Here is a 26672-nt window from a genome sequence, read left to right as displayed (position 1 = left end):
GAAATATATTACATATGTTGTTTGTCGTAGTTTAAGACTATGGATATACTCATGGGGAGGGTTAATTCTAAGCAAAGTCCCTTTGAAGCCTCTCGCAATGTAAGCCATAACCAGAGCCGTAACTTAGAATTCTAGCGCCCTGGGGCGATAAAGACAAATGCCGCCCCCCTAGCCCTCAATTTTAACCAAATTAATCTAAAATATTCCTAAATTGCGCCCCCTTCAGCATTGCGCCCTGGGCGGTCGCCCCTGTCACACAGCCCTAGTTACGGCCCTGGCCATAACATCCCGTCACGCCAGACTTCGATGGGATTTTTCATGTAATTGAATTTCCCCCATAGTGTAAGACTGTTTTGGTGAAAGCTGGAATCCCCATTCAAATTCCATTACATGCCCCAACACCTAGTTATGACTACAGGACACCACAATTATTACATTGTAAAATGACCTCTTCAATTTACCTTTAAGTGTTTCTTGTGGTGTTATATTTTATGTCTTTGCCCTTAAATAGTCTCTTGTGTTCTTGGATGGCTTCAGGAGGATTATATAGCATTTAGGGCCAAATATGAAGCACAGAAGACCAAAACTAGACACTAATATGGCAAAAATCTCAACAGCAACAACATATTTCCCCTTAGTGCTGAGATAGGCTGGAATGAAGGATGTCCAGACACTAAGGAAGGTCAGCATGCTGAAGGTAATGTACTTGGCCTCATTGAAGCTGTCTGGTAAGTTCCTAGCCAGAAAGGCGACAACAAAACTTATTGTGGCCAAGAAGCCCAAGTAGCCAATTGTGCAGTAGAACATGACAACGGAACCCTCGTTACATTCCATGAGGATTACGCCAATTAAGAGATGGTAACCAGGCTCTAGAAACGGTGGGGATCTAACCAGCCATACCAGGATGATAAACACCTGAACACAGGTTGAAATGAGAACAACGAAAAGGGCTGTCCTGGAACCAACCCACACCCTCAAATTGCTGCCAGGCTTGGTGGCTTTAAAGGCAATGACAACTATGATGGTTTTGGCCAAGATGCAGGAGATGCAAAGAGAGAATGTGACCCCAAAGAGAGCTTGTCTGATGGTGCAGGTCAGTCTGGACGGGCAGCCGATGAACGCCAAGGAGCAGAGAAAGCAGAACGTTAAGGACAGCAGGAGGAGGTAGCTGAGGTTCCGGTTGTTTGCTTTCACCACGGTGGTGTCCCGGAACTTGAGAAATACACACAGCACCATCATGGTGGTGACAGAGAAGATGATGGAGAATGAGGCCATCACCAGCCCCAAGGGTTCCCCATAGGAGAGGAATTCAATGACTTTAGGAATGCACTTGGTTCTTTCATTGTTTGACCACTGGTCTTCTGGACACATGAAGCAAGCGGTAGAATCTACGAAATAATGTTAAGATGAAAATATCATTAGCAATAGGTCAATATACATGAATATGTTTCTCAAATGGGTGTGAAAATCACAGGTACATAACAATCTATATTTCTACATGATGGGACTTCCTTGAGTCCAGACACAATAATTATTTTAGCCGACTTGTTTAGATGGTGTCAGGATTGTATAAAAGCTTTATGATTGATAAATATAGGGGTCAGAGTAGTGTGTATTTTAATATTGTCACTATGATACTGATTATCAAACTTTGACTTATTTCTTAAGCTGGGTACACACTACATGGTTTTCGTCCAATAATTGGCTCAATCAGCCGACATACGACCGCTCGTTCAAAAGTCGGGTCAGTGTGTGCAGTGACACGATGGTCAAAAGTCTGCCCAAATGGACGATTGTCGCCTCATTTGGTTGGTCGTACCGTTTAATATTTTTGTTACAATCTCGTTTCCGTTGTGTAGTGTGTATAAACTTCCGACCACTCCACAACAGTGAGTATGAAATTACAGTCATTGCTCACGACAACATGGCTGTAAAAAGTCGCTAAAGGGTCGTCCGCTCTTCCCTTTATCGTCCTAAACAAGACTAGTGTGTATGCAGTCCATGGACCGAGCGATCGGAACATCGATCGCATGTAAAATCGATTGGCATAAAAAGTTGGTGGAAAATTCTGTATTGTGTACCCAGCTTTACTCATAATTGGCAGCCAATATTAAGAGTCATTAGTAAGCCAATAAACTGAACTCATTGTTCCTGTACCACGGGTGCCCTGTGGCGTCATATTCAGTAATGTACTATCGGCTCAGTTCAGGCTTTATTGTGTCTCTTGGGATCTTGTAACTGGGATGCGGGAATTAACTGTTTTATGGTGATAACATCTTAAAGTGACACACACACAGGCACTAATATTAGGCAGCACTCATTGTAATCATTATAATTCTGGAGTTTAATGTATACATCTGGTCATATTGATTTTGGTAGCTCAGTTAATGTATTTAGTGTCCTGTGTCATTCTATGGGGTTTAATTCCATGAACGACTTATGTTTTCTTAAGTGCTGTATTTTTTAATTTACACAACTAAATTTTACGAAACTTTATAAAAAAAGATTCAGTCCTAAATTTCAAATTTCAGACAGATTGGTTATTTGACACCAGAGATTACAATGAGAGTGATATAGGAATGCTGGGAAAAATCTTTATACTATCGAACTACTAGGCTATAGGAAATTGGCATTGAAAACCTTGAACTCCTAAATTTATATGATCGATGTTTTAAATGTGTATTCAGTCAGTTTTGACCTTTGAATGGGATTATAGCTTACTTGTTTGGTTGGAGATCATTCCATCTGGACATGCAACACAGTCAAAGCAACAGACGGGCTGACCTCTCTGTGGCGTCTTCCTGTAGCCCGGTGGACAGTCGTGGCTGCAGATCGCTAACGGAACCTGAGATAGCAAAGAGAGAAATGATTTGTACTTTGAAACATTTTTAGAATAAGGAATTTAAGATATAGTATTAAGTAATAAATCTATGGACGTAACAGGCCATAAAACAGATCATGAAAGCTAGTTAGTTTCCAATTGAACAAAATGTATTGTATGGAGATGCTGATGGAAATTCACCTTGCCTGGTCCTCCAGCCCAGAAGATGGCGCTGTCATTGATGAAGAGTTCCGGACCCGTATTGCTGAAATTACTAACGGTCCCAACTTTCTCATATTGTCCTCTGTTGTCCTCCAGGCGCCAATTCAGAATCTCGAAGTACCCGTGGATGTCTCCATTAGCATCAAACGACACGTCTTCCCCTGCAGTGTTCACAAACCGAACTCTTTTCAAGTAATACAGGAGCTGTTATAGAAACATATTAACAATTGTGGTGTAACAACATGGCATACGCTGATGGAGTCTACAAAACCCAATTTTATTTACAAATCGGTTCATGAAATTGAATTTTCCTGTTCTGAAGGGTAGTGGTTGACTTCCCATCTGGTAGCGAGCAGAGCAGACACTAACACCAAATTATATATTCATATATGCCCAATTTAGTCCTCATTTACCATAGCAAATGCAAGCTCAACAAATGACAAATCAAGTGAATTACACATGGAAACATATGAATCGTTACCTTAAACCGAGGGGTATGGGTGCTGAAGTTACAGTCGTATTTGGTCAACTTTCCAAGCACAAGGCACTGTTCTAAGTATAGGCTTTTACATGATTAAAGTAACATATTTTTACAACACATACAACAATCTTATAACTGTATCACTAACAATGTGACATGAGCCAACCTTGATGTCCGTATTCTGGTGTACAGCTGCCAAATGAAGATGTGCTTAATTCCGCTGGATGGTCTAGTTAATTTTCTAAAGGCTAGCTGCTAATCAACAAGAGATGATTGTTCCAACTAATTATCCAAGACCCTAAAAATTTTCCCTCAACTATTTGTGTCTTTTTTTTCAGTTTTAAATGTCAGGCCTTACTCCAAATGACATCTATATATTGTATACTTTAGTTGGGTTTGTTTTTATACCGGCTCCAATATTGCCTTCTCAATAGCTTACCCTTAAAGTTGTCTGTTCTTATTACTTTGCCCTCAGGCAGACCTCACTGGACAATATACTTATATAATAAAAACATACCTGGAAAAATTTACCTGCCAAGGTTTAATATCTTGTTTATCAGCACAAGAATTTCCAGCGAAGGGTCCTTGGTCGGGTTTGCAGGACAGTAGATTGTAGAGAGCGTGAGCAATGGCATAGAAAGCGTCGTGGGCCATGTACGTGTTTTGTGACGTCGGATCATTGAACTCTGTGAGGTCATCCGTTACCAGCTTCTCCAATCCTGTACAAGCTGGACTGCCTTGACCTACTCCAGAGGATAAGCTGATATTGGCCTCATCCACAGCCCAACTGCAGTTAAATAATAGCTCCCAAAACTGGTGGATAGAGAACATCCTGGAGTGTGTGGAGGGATGGAGAGACTGGAGGAAGTTGGAGAAATTTGGTAGTATTTTTCTTTTCTTCACAATTCCTATGGTGCCATTGAGAATGTTCCAAAGCTGCTTTTGTTGGAATATTGGTGTGGTAAACCAAGCTTCTGTGCCAATCCATACTTTTCCAGTGAGATTCTGTTGAAGGACCTCAAGGAATATCATGTTAACCTCTACGGGAAAACAGTAGAGAACAATCACCTTGGCTGTTGATCTATGAACATGTTCTATCATCATTGGAATTCTTTCCTTGCTTAGAAGAAAGGTGACAGTTTCAAAAAATGCAATGCAAATCCCGTTCTTGATAGCTTCTCTTTTGAGTGCTATAGCGGATGGCTGAAAATAGTCTACAGAGGAAATAAATATCCCAATCCAGGTCCACCCGAATTTCTTGCACATTTCAATCAAAGCTTGGGGCTGACTCTCAACACTGACGGTAGTTCTTAAAAATGATGGAAACTCCAATTTGTTGCTGAGGGATGGAGCATGTGCTATATGGCTGACCTGGAAATATATACAGAATATGATTCTTTACAACGAGCTACCGCTGTATAATTTCTAAAAAATGCAGTTACAGCTTCCATATATTTCTATACTTCTGTATACAGTATTAGTATTAACAGTGAGTTCTGATGTCTACTATATTGCAGTCCTTGTAGGACAGCTGGATGGATAGTCAACAATAATGGAAATCTATCGAAATATAGAAAGTGTTTAATAATCTTGATTTGCAAACGAATAATCTCCTTTAGTCGTCAGTACCACCTTTGATCTGATTACACACAAATCTACTTCTCCTTCCTCAACCTCTCCTATTTTTTCCTCTTTCATTTGTCCAGATCTCACCTCACCATGCCTACTGTCAGGCGCTGTTCCTGCACTCACCATGGTTGCCAGGGATGGACGCCCTACTCTGCCGGCAGCTCGTCGCATTGCTTGGCAATGGGACACTTCCTTATTCCGTCTGGTCCTCACTTTCTGCGCGCATGCGCAGTGTGTTGCGTCTCTGTTGCCAGGCAACGGGATGCTTCTCAGGTACTTCCTGTCAGCAGTCAGCAGCTCTGACCACCGATTCTATTGCCACCAATCAGGATTCTTGCTCCTCTATTTGATCCTGCGTCTGACACTAGGTAGGTGCCAGAGTATCAATGTCTCCTTATGTTCCAGCGTACCTGTTTGCTTTACCGTATCCTGACTGATTCTAAGGTTCCTGACTTGGCTATTCCTGACCTTCCTTCTGGATTCCATTTTGGCATATACAGATTTCCTGGCTTGACCTTTGGCTTCCCGACTACACTGCTGTTTGATCCTTCTGTACCAGTTTGCTCACAAGACATGACCTTCGGATTGCATGACCACGTTTGTTCACCCACTACTTCGCTGGTGGCTAACTAGAAAGGCGGGAACCAGCGCGTCTTTTGCAGCTAACTCCAAACATCCCTGGCAAAGACCAGAGGAGCGTTTAGACTCCGCGCCTTCTAGCTTAGCATTACAAATACCGGCAAGTAGGCCTCAGTCTCTATTAATCCGTGACACCTATATTACCCAAAGCTCAGTCACCAAATCTTCCCCACATCTCTCTCTCTCTCTCTCCACAGACAACACAACTCTCTTTATATTCCTCATGTCAACTGCCTTGGTGTCATCCATGACTCTACCCTCTCCTTCACTTGCCTGCCATCCGCCTGTGCGTCCTTGTGTCTTGCCTCCCACATGTTCTTACAACACTAGTTAGATACTTTGCCTATCCTGCGTGTTCTTTTACGACACATTATATACCCTGCTTGTTATGTCTTACGTGCAGTATTATGCAATACTAATCATAATACTTACTTCAGGTAACTTCCACAGACCAAGTACTCTCGCTATTGCCACTGATGAGCTTGACATATCTCCAATGACAGCTGGCGGAATAGGCTGGGGTTCACAGTTATAATTTGGGGTATATTTTCCACCACCTGAAGTCATCTGGAAAATTGCCTTAAGAGAATGTGGCGCAGAGTAGCAAGAGTCATACATCTGGAACCCCAGTGTGATGTTCGGTAGAAGATATGGATTTTCATTAACTTCTTTGACAGCAAAAAGTAAAGCAAGAATTGACTTGTACAGATCTAACCTGAAACTGGAGATACCAGATATATTTCTCATGAACCGGGTGATGTGTTATTACAAGATATTGTCTAAAGTGTAATAGGTTTTATAAAGATAGTTACACACTGTGATATCTCTATCTGTGGCTTAGTAGCAGAACCACTGGATGTATCAACAAACTGGCCCCACACACGGAGGTCCAAACTTGAAATATTAATAATTCCCATCATTGCAACCAAACTGCAAATGAATCTATTGGTTACCTGTTTCCTGGCCAGATGATAGCCCTCACATATACCAATGGGGGTAATTGGCTAGCCAAATTTTCTATTGTGAATGATCAGATATGATTGATATTTCAGATTGTTTGGACTTAGCAATGTCAGGACAATATGATTGATATCTAACATATTGACAAGCATGATCTTCACATGTGCATTCAACATAATTTCTGCTCTACATCACAACAAATGAAAACCCAACATATTTACCAGTTGAGTAGACAACCAACATTAACAGCCCATTATAGTAACCTACCAGTGATCCTGAATATTTGAGGACATAGTTTTGACCTCCAGGTGATTATCAGAATATTAGTACTCACGTGTCACATGGACGTGGATCTGGGTGATTGGAGAATAGAATCACCGGCTTAGTTGAACTCGCACTTATAGGATTGACCATTCCTAACATGATGCTTCCCTTCTCGGTGTAATCTGGCAGAGGAGGGATGGAGAGGAGACACCTGGGCCCCGGGGCCACAGCACAGCAGAGGGATAGAGCCATGAAACACAGATGGAAGTGGAAACACATTATGGACCTGCCAAGGAAGGAGCGACACAATCCATAGATATCCTGTAAATATCCGGTCTCTTTAATACATGTAGCCCATGTCATGTCGACCACAAAGGGAGGAACCTCTAAGGAACGCACCTGTTTTATTATCTGTGTCATTCACCGACTGTCTGTAACATCAAATTAATCCAATAACCTTCATTTGTTACCGAAAATAATGTCTGTCCTCTTTGATCTAATAGATTGTTACTGCGTCCAAGGGAATAGCAGTATGTCTCTCTTATTAAAATGCAACCTCGTGTTTTAATGCAGAGCGGGTTTACCAAGGAGCGTTTGGCCAGGTTTCTAAGGCGCGGTAACCGGCGACTGCGCTAAATGCTGGGACACCGGTATTGGCACCAGTTCTGTAGTGAGATCCTTTGTTTTCTGTGGGATTGCTGGGACAAGGCGTTGGCTAGAGGCCACATCATCCACAGTCACCAGAGGGGGGGCAGGGATAGGACACCCAACACTTGGCTGGTGGCCACATTGATCACACTAACCACACACACACACACACGCGCGTACGTACACACGCACGCACACACACTACCCACCACCACTCCATGGGTGGCTGTGACTCATACATGATCCTTAGCATGTAAATGTCTACACAAACCACAGCACTCTGACAATCACACGGACCGACTCTTATGGCTGCCGGTTACAGTGCTATTGCCCCTCAGTGGAATTTATGTCTTGCAGGGGCAAAGCACATAATTACAGCCAACGATGTCGGTTACAGGGGCCCTGTTGTTTTCTTGATAACAGACCCAAAATTCTATCCAACAGACATTAATAAAAACAGGTGTTGAAGGAAGGCGGTGCTGTCACCTGGAGCAGCCTATCAGATGTTTGCTTTCATTTTCTAAACAGAAAATAAACAGATCCTGATGGTTGTTATAGATTACATACAGAAACTGATGGTTGCTATGGGTTACACCCCTGTTTTCTGTGCTACTGTTTTCATAACTCTTCCGTCTATTGATGTCTGATTTCTTCAGTTAATGGACCAGTGTCTGTATCTTATAATTGAAGTCTGCCTGACATACAGTCTAATGGCGCCTGTCAGAATATAGCCCTTACATACCAGGCATTTTATATGTGAGCTGAGTATAAGCCAGTGATGGAAAACCTGTAACACTTCAGGGGCCGCACAGGTGGCCCTGTGACCTTTAAAAGGGCCGCACATCACCCTTAGGGCTAGATTTACTAAACTGCGGGTTTGAAAAAGTGGAGATGTTGCCTATAGCAACCAATCAGATTCTACTTATCATTTATTTAGTGCATTCTACAAAATTACAGCTAGAATCTGATTGGTTGCTATAGGCAACATCTCCACTTTTTCAAACCCGCAGTTTAGTAAATATACCCCTTAGTCTCAGTAATAAGATAACACAATACATTTGATCAAACAAAGAGACACCTGTCTGTAACATCACATGAGCAGCATTTTATTCAAGTGTTAGAAGTCTTAACAAATAAATCTGACAATAAAGCAGGAAGAAGCTGGGGGCCACAGGTGAAGGCTCAGAGGGGCCACATGTTGCCCATCATGGTTAGAAGCAGTTTCTATGAATGTTAAGTTGGTTCAAACAAGAGTTACATTACATATATACAGTGACCTATGTGCTGTAACTGGAGTATGATAGAGACAACAGTGTCTTTGATGGCTTAACAAACGCACCATTTAGTTCTTATTTAATTTGGACCACTGTCTCTTCACTTTAGAAACACATTTTTCATCAGTTTGAACTTTTGTGTGTTTGTCTGTGTGTGTGTGTTTGTGTGTCTGTGTGTGTTTGTTTGTGTGTGTGTGTGTGTGTGTGTGTGTGTGTGTGTCTGTGTGTGTGTGTGTCCGTGTGTGTGTGTCTGTGTGTTTGTTTGTCTGTGTGAGTGCCTGTGTGTGTGTCTGTATGTGTATCTGTATGTGTTTGTTTGTGTGTGTGTTTGTGTGTGTGTGAAGATTTTTATTACATAGCTCAGATTCAGAGTGTGCCTATAAAAACATTTCTCCATCAAAGTGCAAATGGAAAGTATGAAGTACACCATTAAAACTAAAGGATAAGACCCAAAAAACGCCATCCCAGAGTTTTTGTCCTGTATCAAGCTTCCCTCTGTACAGAACAGAAAGCCCCTAAAAATCTGCCTTTTACCTATTTCCCATAATCTATCTGTGCAAACTGATATATTATTTCTGCATCCCTCTGGAAAATTAATAGTACTGTACTTTACAAGGAACATCCTCACTTCGGCCTGTGCGACCTTCTGCCCCGTCCTGCACCGCAGACCCACACACTTTGGAGTAAATCTAGGCCGACTTCCACAAGTAGAGTTGCTCAATAGTACAACTCAATGGACATAGACAAAGAGAGAACTTGCCTCATAGAACCAGCCGATGGGGAGTTGGATCCGTCCTGCAGGCAGCTGTCCGTCGCCTGGCTGATAATGTATTTATATTTTGAGTGGTCTGTAGGGAGAACTGTTCTTAGCCGTACTGGGATTTTCTACCTCTTTTCTCGCTGCCTACTTGTCATTATAATTATCACAGCTCCTGTACCATATATTTAATTTTGATCATAATAATTTCTGGACTATAATTGCACCAAGTAATATAATTATTACAATTTTAGCATTGGTCATTGTTATAATTATTGCTGAGAGAAATCTTCTGGGACTATATGTCAGAGCACATCAAATCTTTTTATCTCAAGGTCCAATATCCAGGTCCTTATAGCAGCTATATTTTTACATCAATTGTCATTTGAATAACGTCAACTTTATTGAACAAATGCTATGCACCCAAAAAGAACACACTGTATTTAGTAAGCAAATGCAAATGTTAAAAACACTCATAATGATACGTAAGACATCAAACCAAAAAACTTAGTTTCATATACTATTATTATACATAGAGATATACTATTGTTATACATAGAGATATACTATTATTATACATAGAGATATACTATTATTATACATAGAGATATACTATTGTTATACATAGAGATATACTATTATTATACATAGAGATATACTATTATTATACATAGAGATATACTATTGTTATACATAGAGATATACTATTATTATACATAGAGATATACTATTATTATACATAGAGATATACTATTATTATACATAGAGATACATTATTGTTATACATAATGATATACTATTGCTATTCATTAGAGATGGGCGGGTCCGGTTCTCCGAGAACCGAACCCACCCGAACTTTGGGTATCCGAGTACCGAGCTGAGCAGCTCGGTACTCTCCCGCCCATTCCGAATCCAAATCGAGGCCGAACGTCATTGTGACGTCGTCGGATCTCGGGACTCGGTTCTCGCGATACTTCAACTTTATAAATACACGCCTCCACAGCAATCCATCGCCATTTGACAGAGGGAGAGAGCAGGGTGTAGTCATAGGCTAATTAGAGCAGGGACAGAGAATACCATATTGTTCTTGCAATTGCTCTAACCAAAATCGCTAGTGCAGAGAGGAGGATAGAGGTTTATTATTTTTTCTTCATATTTGGCACTCCCCAGCGCTTTTGGGGTGTCCCCCATAATTGTGCATTAATATTTCTGGCTGTCAAAAGTCATATCTGTCAGCAGTATCTACTAAATAATTTGTAGCACACCTCAGTGTTTTTGGGGTGTCCTCCCTAATTGTGCATTAATATTTCTGGCTGTCAAAAGTCATATCTGTCAGCAGTATCTACTCAATAATTTTTAGCACTCCTCAGTGTTTTTGGGGTGTCCTCCCTAATTGTGCATTAATATTTCTGGCTGTCAAAAGTCATATCTGTCAGCAGTATCTACTCAATAATTTTTAGCACTCCTCAGTGTTTTTGGGGTGTCCTCCCTAATTGTGCATTAATATTTCTGGCTGTCAAAAGTCATATCTGTCAGCAGTATCTACTAAATAATTTGTAGCACACCTCAGTGTTTTTGGGGTGTCCTCCCTAATTGTGCATTAATATTTCTGGCTGTCAAAAGTCATATCTGTCAGCAGTATCTACTCAATAATTTTTAGCACTCCTCAGTGTTTTTGGGGTGTCCTCCCTAATTGTGCATTAATATTTCTGGCTGTCAAAAGTCATATCTGTCAGCAGTATCTACTCAATAATTTTTAGCACTCCTCAGTGTTTTTGGGGTGTCCTCCCTAATTGTGCATTAATATTTCTGGCTGTCAAAAGTCATATCTGTCAGCAGTATCTACTAAATAATTTGTAGCACACCTCAGTGTTTTTGGGGTGTCCTCCCTAATTGTGCATTAATATTTCTGGCTGTCAAAAGTCATATCTGTCAGCAGTATCTACTCAATAATTTTTAGCACTCCTCAGTGTTTTTGGGGTGTCCTCCCTAATTGTGCATTAATATTTCTGGCTGTCAAAAGTCATATCTGTCAGCAGTATCTACTAAATAATTTGTAGCACACCTCAGTGTTTTTGGGGTGTCCTCCCTAATTGTGCATTAATATTTCTGGCTGTCAAAAGTCATATCTGTCAGCAGTATCTACTAAATAATTTGTAGCACACCTCAGTGTTTTTGGGGTGTCCTCCCTAATTGTGCATTAATATTTCTGGCTGTCAAAAGTCATATCTGTCAGCAGTATCTACTCAATAATTTTTAGCACTCCTCAGTGTTTTTGGGGTGTCCTCCCTAATTGTGCATTAATATTTCTGGCTGTCAAAAGTCATATCTGTCAGCAGTATCTACTAAATAATTTGTAGCACACCTCAGTGTTTTTGGGGTGTCCTCCCTAATTGTGCATTAATATTTCTGGCTGTCAAAAGTCATATCTGTCAGCAGTATCTACTAAATAATTTGTAGCACACCTCAGTGTTTTTGGGGTGTCCTCCCTAATTGTGCATTAATATTTCTGGCTGTCAAAAGTCATATCTGTCAGCAGTATCTACTAAATAATTTGTAGCACACCTCAGTGTTTTTGGGGTGTCCTCCCTAATTGTGCATTAATATTTCTGGCTGTCAAAAGTCATAACTGTCAGCAGAATCTACTAAATAATTTTTAGCACTCCCCAGTGGTTTGCGCTCAGAATGGATTCAAAGCAGTCCACATATGATCTAAATGAGCAACCAGGTTCTGTCACCAGTCCTGATGTTAGTGTTCCCAGTACGTCATCTGGCCAAGGCGATGTCAAACAACAGAGTGTTTTCAAATTAGTGCAAAAAACAAAAACCCAAAAAAATTTTACTGTATTGAAGCGAAAAAGAAGTGTAACTGAGCAAAAGTTAAGTGACGATAAAAAAAAAATTGCAAGCATGCCATTCTACACACGCAGTGGCAAAGAGAGAATGAGGCCTTCACCTTTGGCTATTAGTGGCAGATCCCAAAAAGTTACCCAGCCTACAATTGGTGCACAACTACTGTTACGCGTCAAAGCCGAGCTGCAAGATAACAGTGAGGCATTACAGGAGAATATTTGCTCTGATTCACAAATGACAACAATCCCTGTGGAGAGTCCATCCAACAGTGGGATGTCTAATCGTGACCATTCTGTTAGTCTACCCATAAAGAAGGGCCCTTTCAGCAGTTCTGCTGATGTGTGCCTGAACAGCCCGAGTGTAGCCGGTGATACACCAAGTGAGGATGACACTTTGTCTTTAGAAGAGGATGTGGGGGAGATTTGGGTATCCGACGATGAGGATGCGGTTGATTGTGTAAGTCCTGCAGCAGTGTGGCACCAGTGGGAGCAGTTCTGGCATGTGAGGTTCTGGCACCAATATGCACTTTCCAAACACAAGCAGGGATGACGCAGGGGGCAGACCACAACAGTTTGACATCTGGGCTGGTTTGAAGGATTTGTCAAAAAAATGTGTGACCTTGACCATAATTCCAACCAATCCTACTATTAACATGCAAAGGATGGTGGAGGGCCTATCAGGGATTAAACTGTATTTTTCATAATTTTCACTAATAATGTTTGGGTGTAATATACACCCAAAGACGAGTGCTCAATTGCTAAGAGTCATTGATGGAGAGGAAGACAAGCAGGCTTGTCTGTAGAATTTGCAGGCAAATTGTGCTGCGTTATATAGGTAACACCCAAAGAGAAGAGCTCCATTGCTCCATTGCTAATTGTAATTGCTGAAATAGAAATAATAGGGCTGACAGTCTTGGTCTAAATCTGCAGTTACATTTTATTGTACCATAGCTCATTGCGAAACTGGAGAGGTGGCAGGGTTTAGTGATAATCTTCCTCCAACAATACTAATTCATCCCAATATCCCAATATCATAGAAGTCTGTGTAGTATGATGTAATTGCTGATAATGGCCTTCCAAAGGGAATGACTAGTTGATTTTAGGGCAGAGCTGTCACGGTTTTTGGGCAATTCTTTTACAGCACAGCAAATATCAAAATGTTTAGCGGACTCATCTGCATCACCACTGGGTGTCTTGGGAAAGCAATTTCTTTTATTACAAGCAGTTGCCAGAGAAACTGAAGGAGAAGACGTCCCAACAAGATGTTGATAAGTCTGGGATCCTTGCAAAGAAAATTAAGTATTTCATCTACAATTAAAATATAGTTAGCACATTTACTTTGTTTTATTGCACACTATAATTTTATGTAGCACCTTTTCAAAATCTATTATTAAGGCAATCACTTGACTCAAGCTAACTGTGTCTGCACTTTCTTCACAGGTAACTACTTCGCTGGACTAAAGTATATTCCCCTCAAATGCTAGTCTTCTTGCAGCTGCTGTATTCTCCTACATGCTGTTGCAGAAACCACAAATTGACCCTAAATGTTTATGGACACAAACAGCATCTCCTGCATGTCATTTTTCAAAAGTTCTGTAACACCAAGTTGATAGTGTGTGCAAAACAGGAAATGTGATGGAATTCAGCCCCGCTGTAATGCTGGACCAATATTGGGGTCGTAATCAGAAATGACATATCCTCAGGAGACTCCAAGCAGGATTAGCCATCTTTCAATGACATCCCTTAGTTTTTGGAACAGTTTGTCAGCTGTATGCCTCTTAGTGAAGCTGCTGATACACAGAGTAGCCTACTTCTCAAAAATGTGATGCACCTGGGTACATGCTGCTGCTGTCCATGCTGGGGAAGGCGAAAGACCAACCCAGTGGGCTTTCACAGTCATATAATCTTTTGTTTGCCCAGTTCCGCTTGTACACATATCTGTGGTTAAGTGTACAGTGGGTAGAATACCATTTTGTCACCCAATAATGACATTTTTAGGAACTTTCCGGTACAGGAGAGAATAAGCTTTTCTAGTAAAATGGTATAGTGATGACATTTGCTAACAGGGACATAACACCTCAATTAAATGTCTTAAACCAACTGTATTAATAGTGGACATTGGACACAGATCTAACGCTAGCATAGTACCCAGGGCGTCTGTGATCCGCTTTGCGACTGGGTGACAGGTTTCATTCTTGCTTCCTCTTGCAGAGGATTGTTTACTTGCCAATTGTTGGGGGGGAAGATTGCAGGTGCTGGGATGTAGATGAGAGAAGGGAGGTAGATTATGCTGGAATGCTTGTTGTTAATTTTTTTTTAACCAAAGTTTCTGATTTTCCCAACAGTTTGCCAATAACTCGCTGAAAAATGACGAAACATGGATGAGGATCCCAGATGGTTAAGGTCCCTACCTCTACTGAGTGTGGCTTTCAAAATGTTACAAATGGATAGACAACTCTTGCCAGGATTCGTGTAAAAATAATTCCACACTTAAGAGGTGGATTTTTGGTCTTATGCCCAGGCATGACAATGGCCTTTTTGTTATCACTGGCAAGAACTGCAGCAATTTTTCTTTTCAAGTGTATGAAAATCATATTGTGACATAGGAGGTGTTCAAAATTGAATAAAAAATGACTGGAAATTAGTGTTACTGAGGTTAATAATAATGTAGCTACAAAATAATACCTAAATTATGTTATTTTAGCACCAATAAATGTAATTTTTATAACAAATTGCAAAACAAAACCAAACAAAACCAAAACCAAAACCAAAACACGCAATGGCGGTTTTGCAAAACCAAAACCAAAACCAAAACACGACGGTAATCCAGATCCAAAACCGAATCCAAAACCAAAACACGGGGGTCAGTGACCATCTCTACTATTCATAGAGACATACTATTGTTATACATAGAGATTTGTTTAACATCACAATCTTTCTGTATTACTGTAACAGATACCTGCAATCACTACTCTGTGCAGTTGGGGCCCCTTTGAACTTTAGCTACAACTAGAGATGTTCACTAACCCCCGTGTTCTGGTTTTGGATTTGGCTTTGGATCTGGATTAACTTCGTGTTTTGGTTTAGGCTAAATTACCCTTGAGTGTTTTGGTTTTGGTTTTAGATCCAAAAAAAATTCTTAAATCCCTATAATTTTTTGTTGCTAAAATCACATATATTTGCTTCCCCCCCCCCCCCCCCCCACCCTACATTACCATTAAACTCAATAACACTAATTTCAAGTCATTTGCAGTCAATTTTGACCACCTTACATGTTAAAATATTATTTTCATACACTTTCAAACAAAGACTGCAGATTTAGAAGACCAAGCCTGCCAGACCTAGTATTTGTATTTCAGCAATGACAATTAGCAATGGAGCAATGGAGCTCTCCTCTTTGTATGTTAACTATATAACACAGTACAATGTGACTGCAGATTTAGAAGACCAAGTCTGCCAGACTTATTATTTCTATTTCAGCAATGACAATCAGCAATAGAGCAATTGAGCTCTCCTGAATGACACTGGAGACTTTGAAGAACACTGCTACCCCTCCTCTTTCTTTTCCACCTATGACGCTGCAATAGTCCCTCTGTGAAATGGCGCTGGATCGCCGTGGAGGGCAGTATTTATAGAATCCAAAGCTCGCGAGATCCAAGAGGGCACGCGAAAGTACCGGTAGTCGGTTCTGCTAAATTTAGGTGTGTTCGGTTCTCAGGGAACTGAGCCTGAGCATCTCTAGCTACAACCACCTTGACCTTTCCACATGGGCTCAGTCTTGGGTTAATAACCTGGATATGATTGCTGACTTACCTTTGTCTCTTACATTTGATTTAAAGACTTGTTTCATTACTAGAGTCCTTTCTACCCAGTACTGTTTTCATATTGCAGACATAGATACGCAACGGTGTGACAAGTGTATGTCAGCATGAGTACTTACAGGGAGACTCCAGGATTTCCATGTAATGAGTGATGTATTCAAGATCCTAAGGTCCAAGAGGAAAGTTCCGAAGCCATGCAAGGTGTAGAGAGTGGAATCAAGGCAACTGCTGAGAGTAGCCATGTGAGATCGGAGGTGCGGAGTGGCCAGGTACTGTTAGTCTGACCAGCTACCGAGCATAGATGTCCTCTCTAGGAGTCATATCTAGAGGAACAATTGTGAGAGACTGTTCACCCGTGAGTACTGTGACTGACAGGATGTAGAATGTTGTAGATCTGGATCAAAGCCACTGTGACTAAAAAAGTGACAAGCAGATTGACAACTACAGGATGAAAGAGTGTCAGCTCTGTGGTCATAATGTAATGTGATGCTCCTAGTTACGCTTTATTTTATCAGAGCGATGGCCTCTCATCCGTTTATTATGCCAACTTTTATGTACTACGCTACCATGTCTGTGTCATCTTCACACTCAACTTTCTTTTGCTCCTAAACCTACGTGTACAGGGTCACCTCTCCTGAAAACTACTCACTGTGCCTGGGACAATGAGGACTGAGCTAGATGTGGGTGGGGAGCATGAGGATCTCCAAATGAAGGTGTCTGAGAGTATGCATCTACAGATTGATAGGGGGCTAAAAACTGGCTATCAATGTTGAGCTGAATGCAGCCCAAAGCAGGGTCATTGGCAGAAACACATGGCTAAACAGTTACCCCAGCCAAAGCAAAGACATTTGGGGTTCAGCGTGTGTCAATCTTTGGGTTCCCACCCTAATAAATGTTCCCTGTAGGAGTGATGTCACCATCTAAACATCTCAACTAAGGGATGCAGAATCTTTAGAGAGTATGCAAAAAAAGGTCTCAGAGTCTACTATAAAAATAGCTGAGAACAAAGGGTTGACTGACCAGCGGCATCAACCTGAGAAAGAGATGGAGGGAGCAAGGAGTCTGGTACCCACAGTGGTTGTACTAGTCTCCTTACATCCATAACACAGTATTTTAAGTATATGTTTTATGCATAATTTTTATTAATTATATTATTCAAAATTTGCATGAAATACATCTACTCTTAAACCATGGCTTATTCACTTGACAGGGTTATGTACAATGGTCAAACGAAGCAAATAAACAAGTCTGCTTCTCTGCTCTGTTATCAGTAGACTCATGTCTAAGTCTGTTACCATCTTTCCAGTCATCTGAGATTAGATTGTGACACTTTTGTCTCCTGTTTATATCTTCTCTGTTCAAAACACAAAATGATATGTGTGCTGCTTGTACACCTTTCTCCCAAACTTTTATTAAAGGAATTCTGCTAAATTATCTGATCCTCTTACTTTCATTTTTGCCCAAATTGTCTTCTTATTGCATTGTATGTGACCTCATCCTTACAGGTCAAAACCTGATCGAGTCACATTGAAATGGAAATGCCAGGATAGTCAATCAGCTTGGCCAATAACCTCAATGATTGCAAGAGATCATGGGCTGATTGGGAGTTATCAGGAGCACAGAGAGGCATGGCGTGTGTCATGTGGTGCTTGATGACAAATGGAGCTATAAGGGTCACATACAAGATTGCAAATAAAAATATAATGGTGCCTTGTGGTGTCATGTATGAGAACGTACCAATTTATACACTTCTAGAAGGGGGTCAAGGTGACATAAGCTCACAGCCTACTTTAGATATGAAAATAATGCTCAGGGGGGGATTCAATTCTAAGTCTCACAGAGTCTCATCACACCAGGCTCCAACGGGATTTTGCAGGTAATTGAATTCCCACCCATAGTGTAAGACTATTTGGGTGATAAGTAAAGCTGGAATCCCCATTTAAGATCCAGTGCATGCCCCCACACCTAGTTATGACTACAGGACACCCCAATTATTACTTTATAATGACTTCCTTAATTTTCTTATAAATATTTCTCGTGGTGTCATACTTTATGTCTTTGCCCTTAAATAGTCTCTTGTGTTCATGGATGGCTTCAGGAGGATTATATAGCATTTGGGGCCAAATATAAAGCACAGAAGACCAAAACTAGACACTAATATGGCAAAAATCTCAACAGCAACAACATATTTTCCCTTAGTGCTGAGATAGGCTGGAATGAAGGATGTCCAGACACTAAGGAAGGTCAGCATGCTGAAGGTAATGTACTTGGCTTCATTGAAGCTGTCCGGTAAGTTCCTAGCCAGAAAGGCGACAACAAAACTTATTGTGGCCAAGAAGCCCAAGTAGCCAATTGTGCAGTAGAACATGACAACGGAACCCTCGTTACATTCCATGAGGATTACGCCAATTAAGAGATGGTAACCAGGCTCTAGAAACGGTGGGGATCTAACCAGCCATACCAGGATGATAAACACCTGAACACAGGTTGAAATAAGAACAACGAGAAGGGCTGTCCGGGAACCAACCCACACCCTCAAATTGCTGCCAGGCTTGGTGGCTTTAAAGGCAATGACAACTATGATGGTTTTGGCCAAGATGCAGGAGATGCAAAGAGAGAATGTGACCCCAAAGAGAGCTTGTCTGATGGTGCAGGTCAGTGTGGACGGGCAGCCGATGAACGCCAAGGAGCAGAGAAAGCAGAACGTTAAGGACAGTAGGAGGAGGTAGCTGAGGTTCCGGTTGTTTGCTTTCACCACGGTGGTGTCCCGGAACTTGACAAATACACACAGCACCGTCATTGTGGTGACAGAGAAGATGATGGAGAATGAGGCCATCACCAGCCCCAAGGGTTCCCCATAGGAGAGGAATTCGATGACTTTAGGAATGCACTTGGTTCTGTCATTGTTTGACCACTGGTCTTCTGGACACATGAAGCAAGCGGTAGAATCTGCAAAATAATGTTAAGAGGATAATATCATTAGCAATAGGTCAATATACATGAAAATGTTTCTCAAATGGGCATGAAAACCACAGGCACCATAATATTCTTTCTACATGATGTGACCTCCTTGAGTCCAGGCACAATAATTATTTTTGCCGACTTGTTTAGATGGTATCAGGATTGTATAGGCCATATTGATTTTGGTAGATCAGTTAATGTATTTATTGTCCTGCTTTATCATATGTGGTTTATTTCAATGATTGATTTATGTTTTTTTAAGTGCTGTATTTTTTAATTTACTCAACAATTTCTTATGAAACTTTATATTGGTTATTTGACAGCAGAAATTAAAATGGGAGTCATATAGGAACACCGGGCAACATCTTTATCCTATCAAACTACTAGGCTATAGGAATTTGGCGTTGAAAACCTTGAACTCCTAAATTTATACGATCAACGTTTTAAATGTGTATTCATTTAGTTTTGACCTTTTAATGGGACTATAACTTACTTGTTTGGTTGGAGATCATTCCATCGGGACACGGAACACAGTCAAAGCAACAGACTGGCTGACCTCTCTGTGGCGTCTTCCTGTAGCCCGGAGGACAGTCGTGGCTGCAGACCGATAACGGAACCTGGGATATCAAAGAGAGAAATGATTTGTACTTTCCTGTGGTTTGAACCATTTTTAGAATAAGGAATTTATGATATAGTATTAAGTAATAAATCTATGGACGTAGCAGAACATAAAACAGATCATGGAAGCTAGATAGTTTTCAATAGAACAAAATACATTACATGGACATGCTGATGGAAATTCACCTTGCCTGGTCCTCCAGCCCAGAAGATGGCGCTGTCATTGATGAAGAGTTCCAGACCCGTATTGCTGAAATTACTAACGGTCCCAACTTTCTCATATTGTCCTCTGTTGTCCTTCAGGCGCCAATTCAGAATATCGAAGTACCCGTGGATGTCTCCATTAGCATCAAACGACACCTCTTCCCCAGCAGTGTTCACAAACCAAACTCTTTTCAAGTAATACAGGAGCTGTTATAGAAACATATTAACATTTGTGGTGCAACAACATGGGACACGTTGATGGAGTCTACAAAACCCAATTTAATTTACAAATTGGTTCATGAAATTGAATTTGCTTGTTAGTTAATTTTCTAAAGGCTAGTTGCTAATCAAAAAGAGATGATTTCTCCTATTAGAGATGTTCACTGACCCCCGTGTTTTGGTTTTGGTTTTGGATCTGGATTAACTTCATGTTTTGGTTTTGGTTTTTGGTTTGTCAAATCTGCCCTCGCGAGTTTTGGTTTTGGTTATGGATCCCTATTTTATTTCTAAAATTACATAAGTTGCCTCTTTTTTGTTCCTACATTATTATTAACCTCAATAACATTAATTTCCAGTCATTTCCAGTCAATTTTTGTCAAGTGACAAGAACACTGCTACCCCTCCTGTTTCTGTGTGAGCAATGTCACTGGAGACTGGAGAGTGACAAGAACACTGCTACCCCTCCTGTTTCTGTGTGAGCAATGTCACTGGAGACTGAAGAGTGACAAGAACACTGCTACCCCTACTGTTTCTGTGTGAGCAACGTCACTGGAGACTGGAGAGTGACAAGAACACTGCTACCCCTCCTGTTTCTGTGTGAGCAACGTCACTGGAGACTGGAGAGTGACAAGAACACTGCTAGCCCTGTTTTTGTTTGAGCAATGGCACTGAGCAATGTAACTGGAGACTGGAGAGTGACAAGAACACTGCTACCCCTGTTTCTGTGTGAGCAATGGTGCTGGATCTCTTGGGGAGGGAGGCAATTATGGAATCCAAAACCCGTGAGATCCGACAATGCAACAATGACGTTTTGCCTCAATTCAGATCCGAGGTTGCACAAAAGTATTGACCCGGCTCGCGAGCCTACTAGGATCCCCTAAGTCCGGGTTGGCTCGGTTTTCAGAAAACAGAGCCCGAGCATCTCTAGTTCCTATTGATTATCCAAGACCCTAAAAATAAAACAACCCTCAACTATTTGTGCCTTTTTTCAGATTTAATTAATGTCAGGCCTTACTCCAAATGACATCTATATATATCCGAGTTGGCCTTGTTTTTTACCACCCCCTATATTGCCTTCCCGTTAGCTTACCCTTACCCAAGACCTCTCTGGACAATATACGTCTATAATAAAAACATACCTGGACGAATTTACCTGCCAAGGTTTTACATCATGTTTATCAGCACAAGAATTTCCAGCGAAGGGTCCTTGGCCGGGTTTGCAGGACAGTAGATTGTGGATAGCGTGAGCAATGGTATACAGAGCGTTGTGGGCCATGTACGTGTTTTGTGATGTCGGATCATTGAACTCTGTGAGGTCATCCGTTACCAGCTTCTCCAATCCTGTACAGGCTGGACTGTCTCGACCTACTCCAGAGGATAAGCTGATATTAGCCCCATCCACAGCCCACCTGCAGTTGAATAATTGCTCCCAAAACTGTTGGATAGAGAACATCCTGGAGTGTGTGGAGGGACGGAGAGACTGGAGGAAGTTGGAGAAATTTGGTAGTATTTTTCTACTCTTCGCGATCCCTATGGTGCCATTGAGAATGTTCCAAAGCTGCTTTTGTAGGAATATTGGTGCGGTGAACCAAGATTCTATGCCAATCCACATTTTTCCAATGAGATTCTGTTGAAGGACCTCAGTAAATATCATGTAAACCTCTGCAGGAAAACAGTAGAGAATAATCACGTTGGCTGTTGATCTACGAACATTTTCTATCATCACTGGGATTTTTTCTTTGCTTAGAACATAGGTGACTGTTTCAAAAAATGCAATACAAATCCCGTTCTTGGTAGCCTCTCTTTTGAGTGCTGTAGCGGATGGCTGAAAATAGTCTATAGAGGAAATAAATATCCCTATCCAGGTCCACCCGAATTTCTTGCACATTTCAATCAAAGCTCGGGGCTGGCTCTCAATACTGACGCTAGTTCTTAAAAATGATGGAAACTCCAATTTGTTGCTGAGGGATGGAACTGTTGCTATGTAGCTGACCTGGAAATATATATAGAATGTATTTCTTTACAATGAGCTACCACTACGTATCTTGTAAAACATATATGATTACAGCTTTCATATATTTATATAATGTTCAAGTGATGTTATACAAACTCATGGACATTATATTAGTATTAACAGTTTTGATGTAATTCCTTCTAATCAGTTAGTCTGATTTAACCATTTCAGGTATGTATTATAAGCAATAATGTTCTCCTTACTCCAAGAGATATAGATATCACAATAAAAGTACTCCACAATGACTTCAAATATACATATAATTTAGAGTATGGAGTACATTATCCCATATATAATAACAAAATAGGATGTCTAAATGTCAGAACTATGTAATAATACACTTGTTTATTATGTCTTATGTACAATATTATGTAGTAATAATAATAATAATAATGATACTTACTTGAGGTAACCTCCACAGACCAAGTACTCTCGCTATTGCCAGAGACGAGCTGGATATATCTCCAATAACAGCCGGTGGAATAGGCTGGGGTTCACAGTTATAATTTAGGGCATAGTTTCCACCACCTGAAGTCATCTGGAAAGTTGCCTGTAGAGATAATGGCTCAGAGAAGCAAGAGTCATACATCTGGAACCCCAGTGTGATGTTCGGTAGAAGATAGGGACTTTCGTTAACTTCTTTGACAGCAAAAAGTAAAGCGAGAATCGACTTGTACAGATCATTCCTGAAACTGGAGATACCGGGTATATCTCAGTACATGTCCTTCCTAACAACACATGGCTTTAACCTACAGATAAATGGCCTTATTTAGGGTAAGGAGTATTTTGAGCTAGAATGTACTATTCTCCACCTTCATAAAATCATGTATTGATCTCTTCTAGAACTGGAGATTAAAGTTACATTCTGTACTGATCTCTACTAAGCCTGAAGATCCAAGAGATATCTATATAAATATATAAAAGTCTAACGCTGCTCCTCACCTCTATAAACACACACACAAAACACACAAACAAATTTGGTAAAATGTTTGCAAATGACTCTTTTGTGCACTTGACTATTCCTACTGAATAGATTTTCCTCAATTCTTCGGCTTATTTTGTTTGGTTTATTCCGGTTTTTTTTATGATAGCTTGAGTCTGATTGGTGGTTAAGGGCAACAGCTCCCCTTTTCCCCATAGATTTGACCTCTAGGTGATTATCAGAATATTAGTACTCACAGGACACATGGACGAGGATCTGGGTGTTTGGAGAATACAATCACCGGCTTAGTTGAAGTCGCACTTATAGGATTGACCATTCCTAACATGATGCTTCCTCTCTCGGTGTAATCTGGTAGAGGAGGGATGGAGAGGAGACACCTGGGCCCCAGGGCCACAGCACAGCAGAGGGACAGAGCCATGATACACAGATGGAAGTGGAAACACATTACGGACCTGCCAAGGACAGAACGACACAATCCATAGACATCCTGGAAATATCCGGTACAATGCGTGATAAAGAGGAAGTGTGTCATAGTGTGCTCTTACTGATCAGTGATGTAATAGATCGTCACTGCAAACCAGTATGTCTCTCTTACTGAAACACAACCTCATATTATATAACAGAGCAGGTCAACCCCGTGCGTTTGGTCAAACATCCCAGTAGCCAGAAACAGTGTTGGGACACCAGAATTGCCCCCAATTATGTGGTGAGATTCATTATTTCCTATAGAAATGCTAAGACAAGGCGTTGGCTACTAGTCATTTTGACTCATGTCACCAGAGGGAGGACAGAGAGAGGGCACCCAGCGCTAGACTGTTGGCCGTATTGATCACACTAACCCCCACTACATCTACTTGACCCCCGCCAGGTAAAGAAAGTACCGAGTTAGGACCGTATTTAGGGCTGTGTAAACGGATCACCTGCCCAGGGTGCAAAGCTGATTGGAGGGGGGAGCAGGGACATGAATATTTTAGGTTAATTGAGTTACAGTTGGGGATGGGGAGGCATCAATTTTCCGTCTTGCTCCATGTGCTTAAAATGTCTATTTACGGACCTGGATGGAACCATTTATCTACCCTGGTCCCTCCCCATGTGTGGCTGAGGTGTTTTGTATTATGTAGTCCTGACAACACACAAGGTGGGGCTGGATATAACACTATTGGCATGATTTGATTTTTTTGGGCATTTTTTGGGGATATTGTGAGCGACCCATGGACCCTCACAATACCAAATAGGGCCAAAAGTGCCCCCAAGACTAGGCTAGTGAGCCATTCTACTAGGCAGCCCACCATTGCACCAAATACATACCATACTTCTATATAGACTCTGATATAGAGCACATAGCTACCAGATGCTTCAAAGCACACAGGTTATATTCAAACCAACGCTGTAACCTACTGGTTGTTTCTAACATACATAAATGTAACAGTGATCAGTCTCTGCTATCTGACACAATGGTGGCCGATCCCTCAAAGTACAGATCAGGTTCTATTTCTGCTAAGCTGGTTCCTATAAGAGTTACATTACATGTATACCTCGGCTTATGGGCTGTTACTGCAGTATAATGTAGACATAAAGCGAGTTGTTGAATATTTCAAGTCAATAGACAACGACAGACAAAGAGAGAACTTGCCTCATAGAACCAGCCGATGTGGAGTCGGATCCGTCCTGCGGGGAGCTGTCCGTGGTCCTGGATGACAATGTATTTATAATTTCACCGGTCTGTAGGGAGAAGTGTTCTTGGCCGTACTGGGATTTTCTGCCTCTTCTTTTGCTGCCTACTTGTCATTATAATTATCACAGTTTCTGCACCATATACTTAATTTTCATCATTATAATTGCTGGACTATAATTGCGCCATGTAATATAATTATTACATTGCATCGACTTGTAATTATTACTGAGAAATGCTTTGGGACTATATGTGGTAGCACATCACATCTTTTTATCTCAAAGGACAATATCAGGTCCTTAAGACAGACGGATATTTGCAACTGCTATCATTTTAATTTCAATTAGACCTTCATTTAACAGTTGCTATGCACCACCAAAGTGCACGTTGGGGTCTTTTTTGTAAGAAACTGAAAAAAAAATGCAAAAGTGTAAAAATTAAACCTCACAATGATAAGTAAGATATAAATCCACAAAATGTTGTTTCATTATATAGAGACATTCGTTTGACTCCAAATTCTTCCCATCACTGCTCTGTTCTCTTGGGGCCCCTTTAAATATTAACCTAAACCTCTTTGACCTTTCCACCTGGACTCAGTTTTGGGTTAATAGGTATTGTTAGTCTGACCGACTAGTGGAGGAGCATGGATGTCCATTCTATGATTCATACCTAGAGGAGCAAGTGTGAGAGACTGTCCACCGGTGGGTCCTGTGTGAGGCAGGATGTAGAATGTCTAAAATCTGGGTCAAAGCAAAGACCCCGATACCACTGCGAAAGTGACAATCATAGTGGCGACCCCAGGGTGAGAAAGTGTCAGCTCTGAGGTCATAATGGCGTCCATTTATAATCGTCTTCACACTCAACTTTCCTTTGTTACTAAAACTGCACGTGTAGGGGCCACTACTACCCAATGTGCCCGGGATAAAGAGGTCTGAGCTAGATCTGGGTGGTGATTATGAAGATCTCCAGGTGTCTGTAAAAATACACCTACACCACCACATAGACAGACAGGGGGCTACACGTGAGGCTACTTGGTAATTATGTCCTATGTGCACCTAATGGGGTATGTTTTGTCATGAGGGTCCTGGGTTATTCCAATGCCCGAAAAAACAAGCAAAGAGCTACTTTTTGACATTTAGAGCCAGTGATGACTGTGGAGGATTATATTGCCCCCTTGATGGAGGACATACAGCCTCTTAATGTTTTTAAATACACAGTTTATATCTTAGACTTATGTTTTCTTGTATGTAATGAAGTTATTATTTTTATTATTATTATTATTATTATTACTATTATTATTATTATTATTATTATTATAATCTTATATTCATAAGGTGCCACAAAAGGTCTGCAGCGCCATACGTGCAATATACAGTCGTACACAATAAACAGACAGAAATGATCCATAACACATTACATAATGCATAATACATAAAGCATAAAAAAGTGAAATAATACAAAGACCAGATATGCCGATTGAACAACAAAATAGACAGATAGCTTGGTAATACAGATTAAATTATTTATGGAGCAATGATGAGAGCAATGGTAATGTCCAACATCAATTAGGCCTGAACTCAAGAAAACAGAGCTAGGAAAGCAGACCGAGAGGTGCAGATGGCCAGTGGAAGGAAAAAATAGGGAAAGAGTCTTAAGATCACGCTTGAAGCCTT

General features: G+C 40.9%; 2 protein-coding genes across 2 annotated transcripts; both read right to left on the bottom strand.

The window, feature by feature from the left end:
* Positions 1–489: 489 nt before the first annotated feature.
* Positions 490–4556, bottom strand: LOC142101895 (extracellular calcium-sensing receptor-like). The gene is made up of 4 exons (XM_075186324.1): positions 4056–4556; positions 3023–3247; positions 2722–2845; positions 490–1388 (listed from the first exon to the last, which is right to left on the bottom strand). Exons 1-4 carry the CDS (start codon positions 4554–4556, stop codon positions 490–492), a joined length of 1749 nt encoding a protein of 582 aa, XP_075042425.1.
* Positions 4557–18418: 13862 nt separating this feature from the next.
* On the bottom strand, positions 18419–22973 carry LOC142101894 (extracellular calcium-sensing receptor-like). The gene is made up of 5 exons (XM_075186323.1): positions 22788–22973; positions 21524–22363; positions 20134–20358; positions 19823–19946; positions 18419–19317 (listed from the first exon to the last, which is right to left on the bottom strand). Exons 1-5 carry the CDS (start codon positions 22971–22973, stop codon positions 18419–18421), a joined length of 2274 nt encoding a protein of 757 aa, XP_075042424.1.
* Between the last annotated feature and the right edge of the window lie 3699 nt (positions 22974–26672).

Source organism: Mixophyes fleayi, chromosome 9, assembly GCF_038048845.1.
Source record: "Mixophyes fleayi isolate aMixFle1 chromosome 9, aMixFle1.hap1, whole genome shotgun sequence".
In the NCBI taxonomy this organism is placed as follows: Eukaryota; Metazoa; Chordata; class Amphibia; order Anura; family Limnodynastidae; genus Mixophyes; species Mixophyes fleayi.
Note: the sequence above shows the minus strand (reverse complement) of the source record. Positions and strands in the feature narration are given on the sequence as shown.

What these genes read in the sequence shown, in the direction of transcription:
- LOC142101895 (XM_075186324.1), bottom strand. Translation starts at nt 4,556, where the DNA reads ATGATATTCCTTGAGGTCCTTCAACAGAATCTCACTGGAAAAGTATGG. An exon ending in AAGATATTAAACCTTGGCAG is followed by an intron (nt 3,248 to 4,055) that starts GTAAATTTTTCC and finishes TTTCTATAACAG; the next exon opens with CTCCTGTATTACTTGAAAAG. An exon ending in GGGCTGGAGGACCAGGCAAG is followed by an intron (nt 2,846 to 3,022) that starts GTGAATTTCCAT and finishes TTGCTATCTCAG; the next exon opens with GTTCCGTTAGCGATCTGCAG.
- LOC142101894 (XM_075186323.1), bottom strand. Translation starts at nt 22,973, where the DNA reads ATGTATGACTCTTGCTTCTCTGAGCCATTATCTCTACAGGCAACTTTC. An exon ending in GTCTGTGGAGGTTACCTCAA is followed by an intron (nt 22,364 to 22,787) that starts GTAAGTATCATT and finishes ATATATTTCCAG; the next exon opens with GTCAGCTACATAGCAACAGT. An exon ending in ATGATGTAAAACCTTGGCAG is followed by an intron (nt 20,359 to 21,523) that starts GTAAATTCGTCC and finishes TTTCTATAACAG; the next exon opens with CTCCTGTATTACTTGAAAAG.